The sequence below is a fragment of the Narcine bancroftii genome, chromosome 10 (assembly GCF_036971445.1).
Source record: "Narcine bancroftii isolate sNarBan1 chromosome 10, sNarBan1.hap1, whole genome shotgun sequence".
NCBI classification, from domain to species: Eukaryota; Metazoa; Chordata; class Chondrichthyes; order Torpediniformes; family Narcinidae; genus Narcine; species Narcine bancroftii.
This window is the reverse complement of record NC_091478.1, coordinates 65912969-65928089: the sequence shown is the minus strand read 5'-3', so window position 1 is coordinate 65928089 and position 15121 is coordinate 65912969. Positions and strand designations below refer to the sequence as shown.

At 41.8% G+C, this 15121-nt stretch overlaps 1 protein-coding gene across 2 annotated transcripts in view; it reads left to right on the top strand.

Moving 5' to 3' along the window:
* Window positions 1–15121, top strand: part of prmt7 (protein arginine methyltransferase 7) — a 50241-nt gene that overhangs the window by 14692 nt on the left and 20428 nt on the right. The window contains exons 8-11 of one of the 2 annotated variants that reach the window (XM_069901166.1): window positions 3731–3858; window positions 4556–4691; window positions 9582–9665; window positions 13208–13255. In XM_069901166.1, the coding sequence (XP_069757267.1) occupies window positions 3731–3858; window positions 4556–4691; window positions 9582–9665; window positions 13208–13255 (396 nt within the window). The remainder of the gene's footprint in view (window positions 1–3730; window positions 3859–4555; window positions 4692–9581; window positions 9666–13207; window positions 13256–15121) is intronic. The other variant, XM_069901167.1, reaches the window with a different exon arrangement.

Sequence of the window (15121 nt, the reverse complement as noted above, 5' to 3'; positions counted from 1 at the left end):
CCCCATTCCAGTCACACTGCCGTCTCTCTCCCTGCTCACCCCCCCGCTTCCCCCCCGCTTCCCCCCCCCCCCCCGCTCCCCCCCTCCCCCTGGCCGACTCACTCTGCTGGTCTCCCCACTTGCCTGCCCGATGCGCGCTGCCGGTCTCTCGCCCAGCCTCACCCGCCCAGCTTGTGCTGCTGTCTTTCCCCCACTTGCTGGATTTTGCAGCTTTCCTGATTTTAGATGTCCGGATAAGGGATTGTGTACCTGTAGAACAGGGGTGTCAAACTCAAATTCACGGAGGGCCAAACTTAAAAACTTGGACTAAGTCGAGGGCCGAACTAAATATTTATTGAAAATTTTCAACAACATCTGCATGTTTTCTCTTCTTTCAACATATGTAATGTTAAACTTTTTCTTATTAAAATAAATGTTTAATAATAGTTTTGGATAAACTCTTTCCAGAAGCATTAACAAATGAGAAATAAAATATTCAATAAATAATATTTCTTTATAGAGGATTTGTCAAATGTTGCTAGTGTGCTGTCGAATAGTAAAATCTGAGGGCTATTGAGAATGTGGGAGAATAACATGATTTCTGAAACAATCAAATGGGTGACTGATTGTGGGCATGAACTCTAGCAGGGTTATTTGCCATGCCCTTTTTTCATTGGTACAGATATCCTTTGATTTACACACTTTTCAAGTTTTATGCCTAATGAGCTTGTATCCAGGTGCAGGATCATTTTTAACCAGGAATATATTTATCACTGTGACATGAAACTATTGGAAGATTGTTTTATCCTGAGATTAAAGTTCATAATACTTGTGCCTGTGTGCGGGAGGGCGGGGTTTGCGGGTGATCGGGTTGGACAACGACAGTGCGGGAGCATCGGCTCTCGCTGCAGGGCGGCATCTCGGGGGATCAGCGGCCCCTTCACCGTGAGTCACGGGTCGGCCTGCGGCAGGGAGGGGGAGTGGGTAACGGTCCTGGCGAGGTCAGGCCCGAGGCCTCCGGTTCCGGGCGCTGGGAAGCGGCCTTGGCTTCCCCTGACACCGGCCAGGCCCCAAAACCAGAGTCCACGGTGAGACCCTGCAACGTAAACAGAGGAGGTGGGGGCGATTAGCGGGCTGACGCCAATGCATTCTGGGATTTGTTGTATTACTGTGCATGCGCTATACTGGTGCGGCGGCCAGCGGGCCTCCTCTAATACATTTTTGAAATGATCTTGCGGGCCAAATATAATTATATCGTGGGCCAAATTTGGCCCGCAGGCCAGAGTTTGACATGTGTGCTGTAGAAGATAAAGTTATAGAGAATTCCACAGCCTTGTCACCCTTTTCCATGAAGAAATTTCTCCTGACCTCTGTTACAAATCATATCTCATATCCTCATGTTGAGATGCTTTGATTTTTTGCTCCTCAGTCTCAGGGATCATCCATCCTGTTGGAATTTTATTGATTTCTATGGGATCCCCCTCGTCATTTTGTACTCCAGCGAATTTAGGCCCTACCTACCCAGTTCCTCCTATCTGCAGTCCTGCTGTCCAAGGACTTAGTCTAATGAATTTATCTTGCACTCTACCCATGGCAAAAAGAAGCTTCCTTCAGATCCACAGAACAAATCCTAGTGGGGACTCATCACAGGGTATAGTGGTGGAGCCAGACATCTTTGCTCCTTTACTCAAATTTTTTTTGTTGTGAAGGCCAATGTACCAGTTTCCTTCCTAATTGTTTGCTGCATCTAATCACTCGTTTTTAACTACTGGCATGCAAAGACACCCAGGTTTTGTTGCACTTTCCCTTCTTTCCATTTTCTGTGTCAGTTAATCTGACAGAATTTAATTTAATATTTCAGCACGGTAACAGGCTCTTCTGGCTCATGAGCTTGTGCTGCCCAAATACACCAATTAACCTTTAAACCCCAAATATTTTTGAGCACACTGAGGAAACGCACGCTGGTCACAGGCAGAACATACAAATTCCTTACAGTCCGTGCTGGATTTGAACCAGGTTGCTAGCACTGTAATAATGTGCGCCAACCTCTGCGAACTGTGCTGCTTACCGCACACTAAGTGGATAGCCTCATGTTTAGCTGAATCTTCCCCTTTACCCATCTTATCTAAATCACAAACAAGCCTCTTTGCATCCTCCTCACATTTCGAATTGCCCCCTAGTTTTGTGTCATCTACAAATTTAGCTGTTCCATTGCTATCCATCATCCAGATCATTTGCATAGCTGGGGCCCAAGCACTCCTCTTGCCAGCAGCACCAAGTGACTGCTTGCTACCCCAAAAAAATGACCTGTTCATTTCCTTCCCTTTCTCAACCAATTCTTAATCCATGTCAGTATATTAACCCCAACCTATTACTTTCATTTTTTCATACCTCTCATGTGGAATCTTATCAAAAGACTTCTTAAAGTCTAAATACATCAAATCCATTGAGTCAAAATGCAACAATTTTCTGTTTGGAAAATTCCAAAAAAAAAAGAGGTAGCTTGAGATGAAGAGTTTCAAATTCTCTACTCTCTGGATGAAGAAATTTTCTTCTCATCTTGATCCTAAATGTCTGACCTCTTATTTTGAGATTGCGACACTTGCTTCCAGACATTCCCAGCCAGAGAAAAGCCTCTTGAGCCCGGAAATAAATCACCATGTCTAAATTATGTGGTATAGGCCCATGTCTGTCGTCTCTCCTTGGAGGGAAATCCCTCCCACCCTGGCAATCAATTGGTGAAGCTTTATTGCACATCCTGCATCACAAATATGTTCTTCCCAAATAGCAGGGCCAGACATGTGCCTGGTATTGCCAGTGTGGATATACAAGGCTGCGATATAATTTCAGTAAGGCATCCTTGAAACTCTCCATGTTAACTATTTGTCTTTTTAAACCCCAAGTAATTTCTGCCTCCCCACTCTCATGGTCCTCTTTCATCTACCTCTTTCATCTTCTCACTTTCTTTTGTCCCGTATTTTATCACCTCTTGCTCCCCCCCTCCATTACAGCTCCTTCCCACTTTAGTCTCAAAAAATTATTCCAACCCAAAATGTTGACTGACCTGCCATTTCCCTCCTGCTTCTCATTGTTTGCTGCAGGTCTATTTTTTTCTCATTTCAGCTTCGTGCCATTTATGACAAATTCTGCTTTTTTTTAATCGAAGAGGATGACTTCAAATGTTCTCCGTTACATTTCATCTGTCATGGATCCCCTTGCACCCCATCTGCATCCACCCCGCACACTGTTGTCTAGTTCTGCATTCTTGCGTATAATAACTTCTGGATCCCCTCATCCATTTCATTGATGTGGATTGTAAACAGCTGGACCTTATGGCTTCTGCTTTCTGTTTAACAAATCCTTGATCTTTGTTGGTGTGCTACCTCCTGCAACAGTTAGAGCTGCATCTCTGAGTTTGTGAAGTAGAGAGGTTCGCAAAATAAATTATGGAGAAAAGAAAAAAAAAGCACAAACGTTCAAACTTATTTTTGGGTTACAGCAGGGCAAATTAAAGTGGTAAGCCACTCTGAAATTAAATGGCAAAACTGTAAAGTGACTTATGAAAATTTAAAATTTGTTATATTTTGCTTAAGAATTAATTTGACTACATTGCCCTCTATCTTTCACTCTCAGCAAGTAGAGAGGGTACAGTGAAGAAATGGTGGCTGTCTGAGAGTCTTTTGTTATCTCAAACCTAACAGTTTTATGTTTGACTTTTTGTGCCTGAAATTGTGGTTTCTTTGTTCATCAGTGGCGGGATCATTGGATGCAGTGTGTATACTTCTTGCCCCAGAAGTTAACTGTTCAAGAAGGGGAATATCTATGGATTTCAGCAATACACGATGATTACTCCCTGTGGTATAAGATGCAACGTAACAGGTATGGAATGAAGAGTGATTACTTAAGGTAGTACTGGGCAGGCCAGGACAGACTGCAGATTATAATCCCAATATTTTTCATAAACAGAATTACTTATTGATGTAGTTAAACGATATTACATTTTAAAGCCATCATTGATCTTGTAGAACATGTGTGCGGATAAACTCTGTATTATCCATTGACAACATACTTTCAACCCTACAGTATCTAGATCTTATCTAGATTTACTTGGAGCCATACAATGTGAAAGCAGGCCTTTGGCTCAATTTGCCCACCCACACTAGTCCCACCTGCCTGCATTTGACCCATATCCCTCTGAACCCATCCCTTCTATGTTCCCATTTAATTTTTTTAAAAACTTCGACTCATCCACCTCTTCTGGCAGCCCATTTCATGCACTCACCACCCTTTCAGTGTGGAAAGAAAAGTTATGCCCCAAGTTCCTGTTTTTTTTTTAAAAAAAATCCCCTCACTTTAAACCTATGTCTCTGGTTACCGATTCCTTTACTCTGGGCAACAGACTCTGCATTCTCTTGATATATTCTTCTCACTTGCTATGCTGTCTGACTTATCTTTTCCATCATGTGCACTATTTATTGTCTTTCATCTGGAAGAGTTCCTAGATTGAGGAAATTCAAGACTGAAGAAATGAGAAGTAATCAATCTGTTCATCTGACTCTAATGTTGTTCTCCATAGTGATGAGTGCAAAGCTGAAGTGCTGAGTGATAGACCCCTCTGCTCCTGTCAGGCCCACCTCATGTGTAACAGGCAGCGATTTGGAGAATTAAATGACCAGCAGAGGAACAATGCCTACATCAAGGCCCTGAAAACTGTGAGAATCTTGGAATTTAATAAGAAAATCTGTGATTAGAGTTTACACAAAAATGCTGGAGAAACTCAGCAAGTCACACAGCATTCTTTACATAGACATAAAGGATGCTATGTGACTTGCTGAGTTTCTCCAGCATTTTTGAGCATGTTGGAATGTTTCATTATTGAAGCAGTTTAATGTTGGAATCTGTGATCAGAAAATAGATCTTTTTTTAAATAAAAGGCAGATGCTTGAAACCTAAAATATAAGCAGAAAATGCCAGAAACACAGCAGGTCAGGGAGCATCTGTGGAGAGAGAAGCAGAGTTAATGGTTCAGGTCCGAGACGCTTTGTCAGAAAGGTAATGTTAAAATAAAAATATTGTAGAATATAGGTACAGGAGAAACTCTGTCTAATGTGTTAACTATAACAGGCTCTACATTGATAAACAGGAATTAGAATGATAGACCATTACAACACGGAAATTGGCCATTATAGTCTGTGTCGAATTATTAATCTGCCTCATCCCACTGACCTGCATCCAGTCCAAAGCCCTCCATACTCCTCCTATCCATGTACCTGTCCAAATTCTTCTTAAATGTTAAAATTGTTCCTACATTTACCACTTCAGCTGGCAGCTCGTTCCACACTCCCACCACTCTCTATTGAAGAAGTTTCCCCCAAACTTTTCCCCTTTCACCCTTAACCCATGTCCACTGGTTTATATTTCATCTGCACTCAGTGGAAAAAAGCCAACATTTTAAATATTAAATCTCCCCTCATTCTTCTACACTCCGGGGAATAAAATCCTAATCAGTTTAACCTTTCCCTGTAACTCAGTTTCTGAAGTCCAGGCAACATCCTAGTAAATTGTCTCTGCATTCTTACAATTTTATTGATATCTTTACTGTAGTTAGGAGACCAAAATTGCACACGTACTCCAAATTTGGCCTCACCAATGTCTTGTATAACTTTACTATAACATCACAACTCCTATACTCTGTATTTTGATTTATGAAGGCCAATATGCCAAAAGCTTTCTTTACAACCCCATCTACCTGTGATGCCACTTTAAGGGAATTATGTATCAATATTCCCAGATCCCTCTGTTCTACCACACTCCTCAGTGCCCGACCATTTACCGTGCATGTCCTTTCTTGATTTGCCTTTCCAAAACGCAACACCTCACACTTGTCTGCATTAAATTCCATCTGCCATTTTACATCCCATTTTTCCAGCTGGACTCGATTCCTCTGCAAGCTTTGAAAGCCTTCCTCACTGTCCTCAACATCTCCAATCTTTTTGTCATAAGCAGACTTGCTGATCCAATTTACCACACTATCATCTAGATCACATATGTCAAACTCTGGCCCGCGGACCAAATTTGGCCCGCGATATAATTATATTTTGCCCGCAAGATCATTTCAAAAATGTATTAGAGGTGGCCCGCTGGCCGCCGCGCCAGTATAGCGCATGCACAGTAATACAACAAATCCCAGAATGCATTGGCGTCAGCCCACTAATCGCCCCCACCTCCTCTGTTTACGTTGCAGGGTCTCACCGTGGACTCTGATTTTGGGGCCTGGCCGGTGTCAGGGGAAGCCAAGGCTGCTTCCCAGCGCCTGGAACCGGAGGCCTCGGGCTTGACCTCGCCAGGACTGTTGCCCACTCCCCCTCCCTGCCGCAGGCCGACCCGCGACTCACGGTGACGGGGCCGCTGATCCCCCGAGATGCCGCCCTGCAGCAAGAGCCGATACCCCCGCACTGTCGTGTCCCCCCGCCCGCCCCCCCACCGCAGCGTGGCCTGGCCGGTGTCAGGGGAAGCCAAGGCCACTTCCCAGCGCCCGGAACCGGAGGCCTCGGGCCTGACCTCGCCAGGACCGTTGCCCACTCCCCCTCCCTGCCGCAGGCCGACCCGCGACTCACGGTGACGGGGCTGCTGATCCCCCGAGATGCCGCCCTGCAGCGAGAGCCGATGCCCCCGCACTGTCGTTGTCCAACCCAATCGCCCGCAAACCCTGCCCTCCCTCACACAGGCACAAGTATTATGAACTTTAATCTCAGGATAAAACGATCTTCTAATAGTTTCATGTCACAGCGATAAATATGTTCCTGGTTAAAAATGGTCCTGCACCTGGATACAAGCTCATTAGGCATAAAACTTGAAAAGTGGGTAAATCAAAGGATATCTGTACCAATGGAAAAAGGGCATGGCAAATAACCCTGCTAGAGTTCATGCCCACAATCAGTCACCCATTTGATTGTTTCAGGAATCATGTTATTCTCCCACATTCTCAATAGCCCTCAGATTTTACTATTCGACAGCACACTAGCAACATTTGACAAATTCTCTATAGAGAAATATTATTTATTGAATATTTTATTTCTCATTTGTTAATGCTTCTGGAAAGAGTTTATCCAAAACTATTATTAAACATTTATTTTAATAAGAAAAAGTTTAACATTACATATGTTGAAAGAAGAGAAAACATGCAGATGTTGTTGAAAATTTTCAATAAATATTTAGTTCGGCCCTCGACTTAGTCCAAGTTTTTAATTTTGGCCCTCCGTGAATTTGAATTTGACACCCCTGATCTAGATCAATGGCATAGATTTCAAAGAGTTAACTGCTTTTCAGTAAAGCAACAAGGTTTCTAGTTCTATAAACCACCAAAGTAATTAACTGTTGGTGAAATTGGGTTAGCAATTTCAAAGTTACCATCATTCATTTATGATCATGGCTGATCATGTGACCTCAGTACCATATTCATGGTTTCTTTCCATACCCTTTGATACCAAAAGCCATAAGGGGCAGACCCAACTCCTTTTGAACTGGCCTCCACAAGTTTCTGTGGTAGAGAGTTCCACAAGTTCACATCTCTCTTGAGTTTCTCCTCATCTCAATCCTAAATGGCTTGCCCTTTATCCACCAAACGTGACCTCTGATGTCCCCATATGAGTATTCAACAGGGTTCTGTTTGGAAAATCAGAAAAATAAAGTGAGATCAGTAGTTTGAGACGAGGAAGAGTTCACTATCAGAAATGGATAAAATTAGAATAAAGGAAATAAGGCAAGAAATGAAGAACATTTATAAATATCAAATTAATATAATTAAAGGAAAAATAAGTCCAAGGTTTAAAGTTGGATAAAGGAAGTGCTGTCTTCAGGCCTATTTTTTTTAAAAAAAGGGAAATTTTGAGGGTATAAAAGATGTGAATTAATGTCTGGATTGAAAAGATGGGCTAGACCAACCATTTTCCAAGCATGGTTTTGAAGATGGGTCATATCCCAATTCCAAAAGTGGGTGTGTCACAGAAGCCTGAAGTAAAGGCACTACAGATTTATAGACATACGTTGTCTGCTTGTGCATTGAGATATATTACTGCATGATTATTGCATGTTTGATTGGACATCCATAATGTAGCAAATTATAGGAACAGAGAATTCACTTACGATGCAGAAGGGGGCCACTCAGTCCATTGTAGCCCTACAACTTATTCTTTGTGCCTATTATCTACACTAAGGAATAATTTACAGTAGCTGATTATACTTAGCAGCTTGTCATCAGCATGTGAGGGGGGCAAAGCCACTGTTGTCACTCAGAGAACATGCAAATTCCACAAAGGCAGCTTCTGAGACCAGCATCGAACCCTTGACCCTGGGCCTGTGAGATAGCAGACACTGCAGTTTGATCCATCACAGTCCTTGTTGGTTCATCCAATCACTCTGCAGAGGCTAAAGGTGCATCTGGGACATCCTAGTCAATTCCATCATCTTTATTAAAAAAGGATCAGAAGGAATAAAAGCAGAGGTCAACTAGATGGTGCATAAATTTGGTAAAATTGTGCCTGATCCTGGGCCTGAAGTCCACTTTCCTGACCAATTCCATACCCTCTGATTCTCTTCATGTCCGAAGATCAATCGAGCTCAGCCATGAACATACTCAATGACCAGAATCCCACTGTCCTCTAGATTTAGAGAGTTCCAAAGATTTCCAAGTCTCATCTTATTTCTAAAGAGCTTACTGTCCTCCATCTGTGGTCCAGGAAGAAGTATATTTGATATTTCATTCTATCCAAGAAGAGGGATGGGTTTTGTCAGTAAAGCAAACTCGTGGTTACAGATCAGATATAATTGAAAGGTTAAGTACTGTATAATAATTAAGCAACGTTATTTTAAAACTATGGCTTTGCACTTGAGAATTAATTTCAGGCACAGAAAATTATGTGACCAGTGTTGTTAAGAAGGCGTATGGTGTGTTGGCCATCATTAACCGTGGGAAAGAGTTCAAGAGCTGTGAGGTAATGTTACAGCTATAGAAGACCTTAGTTAGAACCCATTTGGAATATTTGTGTTCAATTCTGGTCACCTCATTACAGGAAGGATGTGGATGCTATAGAGAGGGTGCAGAGGAGATTTACAAGGACGCTGCCTGGATTGGAGAGCATGCCTCACGAAGATAGGTTGAGTAAATTTGGTCTCCTTGGAGTGCAGGAGGACAAGGGGTAATCTGATAGAGGGGTATAGGATGATGAGAGGCATTGATTGTATGGATGGCAAAGACTAACTGAAACTAAAGCTGAACTAACTGAACTAAGGCTGAAAAGACTAACATGAGGGGCATAGATTTAAGGTACTTGGGAGTAAGTACAGGGGTAATTTAAGAGGCAAGTTTTTCCATATAGAGACTGGTGAGTGCATGGAATCCGTTGCAGGCATTGGTGGTGAACATGGGTACAATAGGATCTTTTTAAAAAAACTATTGGGTACATGGAACCTAGAAAAAAGGAGGGTTATGTAGTAGGGAAATTCTAGGGAGTGTTAGAGCAGGCTATTAGGTCTGCACAATACTGTGGGTCAAAGGGCCTGTACTATGATGATAATGGATTTTCTATTTGTTGTGTCTTCAGATTCTGCGACCTGACACCGTGTGCATGACTGTCAGTGACGGGAGCCTGCTCTCTATCTTTGCTCACTTGCTGGGAGCTGCACAGGTATCTTCATTGTAGGAGGTCAGGGCTGGAGCTGAGCACTTGGGCATGATTTGATTACCAGTTTTGCCTGGGAGTCGCAAGTGGCTGCTTTTCCCTTCTATTCTCCACCTGCCTTTCTGTTTTGCAGCTTAGGACGCAGAGCGGCAGTGTGCTCTCTGACCTTGAGGTTCGCTGCTGAGCTCCATTTTCATGTCTTGCGATTACCCGTCACTCAAATTTCTAGCAGGCTTTGTTGACTTGTTCCACAAACTGGGTATCTGCTGCTTAATGACCACGATAGGATCTGTGAAATTGGGCACTATATGATGGGTAATGAGGCAGACCAAGTTTAATAAATACTAATGGAGATTGTTTATAGAATAGATCAGGATGAACCTTTATGAAACACCAATTTGACCACAACTGGAGCATTGTTCAAGTTGAAGTTTATTTATAATTTTATTTTACCAGTACAACCCAATGAAACAGCGCTCTTCGGTTCATGGTGCAAAGTAGTGCAAACACATAGAAACATAGCACACATGCAGAAAAGTACGGTACATGTAGATATATATTTAAAATAAATATTATTAATAAATAGAGGCATCTCAGTGATTCAGTTCATCAGTCATTCAGTTCATCAGTCATTCAGTTCATCAGTCATTCAGTTCATCAGTCATTCAGTTCATCAGTCATTCAGTTCATCAGTCATTCAGTTCATCAGTCATTCAGTTCATCAGTCATTCAGTTCATCAGTCATTCAGTTCATCAGTCATTCAGTTCATCAGTCATTCAGTTCATCAGTCATTCAGTTCATCAGTCATTCAGTTCATCAGTCATTCAGTTCATCAGTCATTCAGTTCATCAGTCATTCAGTTCATCAGTCATTCAGTTCATCAGTCATTCAGTTCATCAGTCATTCAGTTCATCAGTCATTCAGTTCATCAGTCATTCAGTTCATCAGTCATTCAGTTCATCAGTCATTCAGTTCATCAGTCATTCAGTTCATCAGTCATTCAGTTCATCAGTCATTCAGTTCATCAGTCATTCAGTTCATCAGTCATTCAGTTCATCAGTCATTCAGTTCATCAGTCATTCAGTTCATCAGTCATTCAGTTCATCAGTCATTCAGTTCATCAGTCATTCAGTTCATCAGTCATTCAGTTCATCAGTCATTCAGTTCATCAGTCATTCAGTTCATCAGTCATTCAGTTCATCAGTCATTCAGTTCATCAGTCATTCAGTTCATCAGTCATTCAGTTCATCAGTCATTCAGTTCATCAGTCATTCAGTTCATCAGTCATTCAGTTCATCAGTCATTCAGTTCATCAGTCATTCAGTTCATCAGTCATTCAGTTCATCAGTCATTCAGTTCATCAGTCATTCAGTTCATCAGTCATTCAGTTCATCAGTCATTCAGTTCATCAGTCATTCAGTTCATCAGTCATTCAGTTCATCAGTCATTCAGTTCATCAGTCATTCAGTTCATCAGTCATTCAGTTCATCAGTCATTCAGTTCATCAGTCATTCAGTTCATCAGTCATTCAGTTCATCAGTCATTCAGTTCATCAGTCATTCAGTTCATCAGTCATTCAGTTCATCAGTCATTCAGTTCATCAGTCATTCAGTTCATCAGTCATTCAGTTCATCAGTCATTCAGTTCATCAGTCATTCAGTTCATCAGTCATTCAGTTCATCAGTCATTCAGTTCATCAGTCATTCAGTTCATCAGTCATTCAGTTCATCAGTCATTCAGTTCATCAGTCATTCAGTTCATCAGTCATTCAGTTCATCAGTCATTCAGTTCATCAGTCATTCAGTTCATCAGTCATTCAGTTCATCAGTCATTCAGTTCATCAGTCATTCAGTTCATCAGTCATTCAGTTCATCAGTCATTCAGTTCATCAGTCATTCAGTTCATCAGTCATTCAGTTCATCAGTCATTCAGTTCATCAGTCATTCAGTTCATCAGTCATTCAGTTCATCAGTCATTCAGTTCATCAGTCATTCAGTTCATCAGTCATTCAGTTCATCAGTCATTCAGTTCATCAGTCATTCAGTTCATCAGTCATTCAGTTCATCAGGCATTCAGTTCATCAGGCATTCAGTTCATCAGGCATTCAGTTCATCAGGCATTCAGTTCATCAGGCATTCAGCATTCTCACTGCCCATGGGAAGAAGCTGTTCTTTGGCCATGTTTTTCTGCTTCTGATATTTCGGTATTGCTTTTCTGATGAGAATAGCTGGTAGATGCTGCACATGGAGTGGAAAGGGTTCTCATTGATTTTACAAGCTTTCTTTAAACAACGATCCCAGTAAATCACATCAATGGGAGGGAGACCCCAGTGGCTTGTACTCTACACTTTGAGAAAAATGTGAAAACTGCAGAAGAGACTTACTGAGACAAGGGGCTTCCATAATATGGGTAGACTGGAGAAGTGGGGCTGGCCTCCTTGGAACATATTATGCTGAGGTAGAATCCAATGGAGAAATTTAACGACATGAAGTGTCGAAGTAGAGTGAACGGTTTCATCGCAGGAAGGACCAAGAATTGGGGGATGAGGAATGAAAATGATTGGCAAAAAATCCAAAATTATCGGAAGGAAGTTGTTTTCTAAGCTGGTGAGTGGGGGTCATGTTTGATGGTTGAGGGAGGGGTTGGGGTGATTGGTGAGTGTGGTTAGATTATTTCACCATAGGCTTGAAGGGGCAGAAGAGAAAACCTCCTGTCCTAACAATTTTGTGATGTGCCCATCCAATTTGTCTCTTAAACTTCTGTTGGATTTGTGTTTTGTTTTCACCATCTTTTTGATCCATAAGTTCCAAATCCTGACTACTCTGTAAAAAATTGTTGTCCTTGAACTCCTATTTGAGTTTGTGTCCCTACCCTAATCCTTGAACCATCTGTTTCAGAGTAAACCACATAGACTGGAGTAACACCTGATAAGAAAAGCAGAGTTCCTTCAAATTCCAAAATTTTAATTACATTTATATTTCACAATTGTCATGGTGGCATTTAAACTATAGTTTTAAGATTGTTAATCCAGGCATCTGGTCTATGAGCCTAATGTTCATAGAACAAGCTTCAACACCCACTAAAGTTGTATCTAAATTTGTTAAGGTCTTGCACTCCTGTCAACCTTCTTTGCTCAAAGGAAAACAATTCCTGCTTCTCCAGTCTTTGCAGAAAGGTGAAATTCCTCATCCCTGGAAATGCTATCGGAAAAATTTCTGCATCTTCTCAAGGATTTGAGAAAATTAGGTGACCAGAATTAGGCACAATATTTCAGACTTGTTAAAGTCCATGCATTGCATTACAACCCTGAGATTATTTCAGTTGCTACTTGACCAGTGTTTTATACAAATTCAATATAACTTGCTTGTTTTTGCACCCTTGGACCCGAGTGACATGCCACTTTCAAGGATTAATGCACATGATACTCCAGTCCTCCAATTCCTGCCTGTGCTTTTGAATTGAAATTTACCAAACTCTTGAATAAATTTTCCTGAACACATTGAAAGTACAACTGGACTGACTTCTATGCTCTTGTTTGTTTCTGTAGGTTTACAGTCTGGAGATATCTGCCGTGTCCAGACGTGTAATGCAGAAGGTGAGTTTGCCCTCATTGGGCTTAGTTTATTGTTGGTACCGCTGGAATGGTTTTGTGCAGTGGAGATTTTCATTTGAAGGAATGACACCTCGTGCAGGTGGATAAACCAGAAAGCTGCAGTCAACTAAGGAATTCCACCTCCAGGTGCAGCAGTGTTATTTGTGAAGTTTCAGCTCCAGGATATGGTCCAGTGAACTGGCTCCAGTAATGGTTCAATTTACTCAGGACATGATGCAGTGAACTGGTTGATTTGCAACTTTGCAGTGTTCTGCAACGGGCTGTTTGACTCTGTCTGATGCAGTGTGCTGGCTGATAATGTGGATGAGTAAGACCATAAGACATAGGAGCAGAAATAGACCATTCAGGCCATCAAGTCTGTCCTGCCATTTAATCATTTTCCCATTCTACCCCACTACCTGGCCTTCTCCCCATTAAGCTTTCATGTTCTGGCTAATCAGGAACATATAAATCTTTGCCTTAAATACATCTAATTGCTACCCTGCCTATGGAACGGATTCCTCGGATTTACCCTCTGATGAAAGACATTCTTCCCAAATCTGTTAAGAACTGTCACCCTTCAGTCCTGAGTATCCTGATGTCTCCTGGTACGTCGTGTGGATGGTTCATGGTTAAACCCTCAACATACCCTCAATTTACCCTCCTACACACTGTCCTTAGATAAGCAGAATGTTCCCCTAGTAAAGGATTAAGTTACCAGCCAGCAGTTCAAAAATAATTAACTAGTCTCTCATTCTTCAGCTACTAATTAGTGACTATATTTTGCAACCATGTCTGCCAAAACTGTAAAGTAGATAATTCCTCTTGACTTCTTCCTCAGATTCCCATCATCACAGAAGCCAGTTTTCAGCCAAACTGGTTTGCACCATATGACGTTGTTGTGGTTGTTGGAGGTCAATCATCCCAGATTCTGGACATCTTTGCAGGAGCTCCATTGGCCAGTGTCTGGGACCCATTCAAATCTGGCTGCTTTATCATTGATCTCTCTCTCTCAACACGGTCAGGTGCGATTCTTGTTGCCAAATGCAGAATTTCCAATTCCATTCTCAAGTGTAAATACAATGAGGCCTATTATAACATGCAGGCATGGGGGTGATAAGTAGCAACTCACATTTGTCACCATAGTGTAAGACAATACTCATCTCAACTGATAGAAGTTCAATCACTTAACCTTAACATATAATGGCATTACAAATACCATCATCAACGTCTGGGGTGAGGGATGGAATTGTAGCTCAAAAACTTGACTGAATCAGCTTCGTAAATACTGTAGCTACAAGGGCAAATCAGAGGCTGGATAACAACTAGGGTAATTGTGTCAAAACCCATCCTTAATATCCCAAAGTCCTTCCACCAGGTATATGGTGCAATTTAGGAATGTGAGTGCTGTTCAGAGAATATACAAGGTTTGACACTACAGCTCAGAAAGCCCAGTAGAGTAATATACCACCATCTCCACTGAAAACATTCAGTGCACTGTGTTTGCAACCTTCAAAAAGCATTACACTTAGTCAAATAGGCTCTTCTTGCAGTTCCAAAACCCACAATGACTACCATCGAGAAGAACAATGGTAGAAGGCAAAGGGAAATGCCACAAACTGCAAGTTTCTCTTCAAGTTGCACATCATCCTGTCTTGGAAATAGATTCATTCATCATTGCTGAGTTACATCCAGGAATTCCTCAACCCAGAGTTATTGGCCATGCCTTCATCAGATGGACTGCAATGGTCCAAGAAGTCAGCTGATCATCCCCTCCTCAAAGGAAATTGGTGATTTGCAATAAATGATGACTTTGCATCTCAAATAATCAATAAAAAAAATCTCTCCAGCAGAAACTGCATTTCAAAA